This window comes from Egretta garzetta, unplaced genomic scaffold (assembly GCF_000687185.1).
Source record: "Egretta garzetta isolate BGI_Z169 unplaced genomic scaffold, ASM68718v1 scaffold677, whole genome shotgun sequence".
Classification (NCBI taxonomy): domain Eukaryota; kingdom Metazoa; phylum Chordata; class Aves; order Pelecaniformes; family Ardeidae; genus Egretta; species Egretta garzetta.
The window spans coordinates 65972-67885 of record NW_009260355.1 but is presented as its reverse complement, the minus strand read 5'-3'; the positions used below and the strand labels follow the sequence as shown (position 1 = coordinate 67885).

Genomic DNA, 1914 nt, shown 5'->3' with positions numbered 1-1914 from the left:
CCTCACTTACTCCTGCCCCCCAGGGCCAGTTCCACCCCCCAGTGCCCCCAGTCTCACCTGTGACATCTGGGGACGGGGACAGATGTCGTGGGGGGGCACGGCACGGGGCAGGAGGGCATTGAGGAGGTGACAGAGCAGCACCCCATCCCGCAGCGCCTGTGCCAGGTCCCACACTTGCCCCCCGGGGCTGCTCGCCCGGTGGCCTGCGGGCAGCACCCGTGCCGCCACCAGCCAGTGGGCGCACTGCCTCCATGCCTCCATCCCGGTGGGATGGCGTCTAGGGAGCAGCCAATGGAGATGGGTCCTGGTGGGACCACTTCTTGGGAGAAGCTGATGGAGATGGGTCTTGGTGGGACCACTTCTGGGGAGAAGCCGATGGAGAGGAGATCCTGGTGGGATGTTGTCTGAGGAGCAGCTGATGGAGATGGGTCTTGGCGGGACCACTTCTGGGGAGGAGAAACAGAAGATGAGGTCCTGCAGTGCAACCACTTCTGGTGAGGTTCCGATAGATGTGAGACCTTGGTGGGACCACGTACGGTGAGGAACCAATGGAGGTGAGGCCCTGGTGGGATGACTTCTGGGGAGGAGCCGATGAAGATGAGTCTTCGACCACTTCTGGAGAGGCTCCCACAGCAAGGCGGGGGTCCTTCCCCCCCAGGAACCACCACGTTTGGGGAGGAGCTGGTGGCAATGGGGCCCCGTGGCACAGCTGCCGGCGGTGAGAAGCAGCCGGCGTCGGTCTTCTTCCCCCCGCTGCCGCCACGCCTGCAGAAGACCGGCTGCTGATGGGCTCCTTCCCCTTGGCCCACCCACGTCTGGGGAGGGTCTGGTGGCCTCGGGGACCACCCGGTGTGGGTAGCAGCAGTGGTGCGGCCCAGCTGGGCCTGGGGGTTCGCAGGGGTGCCGGAAGCCAGCGGTGCCGCGCCTGCGCCCTGGGCTGCCGCGGGGGCCAATGGGAACGTCTAGACTGTGCCGGATGCCCGGGGTCCTTCCCGCCCCGGTGCTTGCAGCCGGGGAGAAGCAGCCACCCCCCAAGAGGGGCCCCCCTGTGGTCACAGCCTGTGGTGGTGGAGGGAACGGGGGGCCCATGGGGGGACCTAGGTGTCCGGGACCCATGGGGGGAACCCAGGCATCCAGGAGTTGGAACCCACACCGAGGGTCCCATGAGGGACCCAGGCATCTGGGCATGGTGACCCAATGGGTCCCATGAGGGACTCAGGCACCTGGGACCTGTCAGGGGTCTCAGGGGTGACCCAGGGGTCCAGGTCCTACTAAGGGTCCAGGAAGGGACCCAGGTGTCCAAGTCCAGGAGGGGACCCAAGTGTTGGGGGTCCAGGAGGGGACTCAGGCATCCAGGTCCTACCAAGGGTCCAGGAGGGGACCCAGGGGTCTGAGTCCAGGAGGGGACCCAAGGGTTGGGGGTCCAGGAGGGGACCCCGGCATCCAGGTCCTACCAAGGGTCCAAGAGGGGACCCAGGGGTCCGAGTCCAGGAGGGGATCCAGGGCATCCAAGTCCAGGAGGGGACCCAGGGAGGGGGGGTCCAGGAGGGGAACCAGGCATCGAGGTCCTACCAAAGGTCCAGGAGGGGACCCAGGGGTCTGAGTTGAGGTGGGGACCCCGGCGTCCAAGTCCAGGAGGGGACCCAGGTGTCCAGGTCCTACCAAGGGTCCAGGAGGGGACCCAGGGGTCCAAGTCCAGGAGGAGACCCAGGTGTCTGGGCCCTACCAGGGGTCCAAGAGGGGACCCAGGTGTCCAAGGAGGGGACCTGGGCAAGGGGGGGGTCCAGCAGGGGACCCAGGTGCCCAGGTCCTGCCCACCCCCACCCCATGACCATCCTGGGTCATGGGTGTCCCCTGGTGTCCCTCCATTCCCCGTCGCGTTCCCCCCTCTGGTGTCCCTCCCCACCCCACCCC

At 67.3% G+C, this 1914-nt stretch overlaps 2 protein-coding genes across 2 annotated transcripts in view; one reads left to right on the top strand and one right to left on the bottom strand.

Moving 5' to 3' along the window:
* The window catches only part of VAV1 (vav guanine nucleotide exchange factor 1), a 16496-nt gene extending 15578 nt beyond the window's left edge, over positions 1–918 (bottom strand). Inside the window, exons 1-2 of the mRNA XM_035898430.1 lie at positions 426–918; positions 58–382 (exon numbers count right to left, since the gene is read on the bottom strand). Of these exons, the coding sequence (XP_035754323.1) occupies positions 58–261 (204 nt within the window). The 5' untranslated portion in view covers positions 262–382; positions 426–918. The remainder of the gene's footprint in view (positions 1–57; positions 383–425) is intronic.
* Positions 919–1206: 288 nt separating this feature from the next.
* The window catches only part of C3 (complement C3), an 18970-nt gene continuing 18262 nt past the window's right edge, over positions 1207–1914 (top strand). Inside the window, exon 1 of the mRNA XM_035898429.1 lies at positions 1207–1265. Within this exon, the coding sequence (XP_035754322.1) occupies positions 1207–1265 (59 nt within the window). The remainder of the gene's footprint in view (positions 1266–1914) is intronic.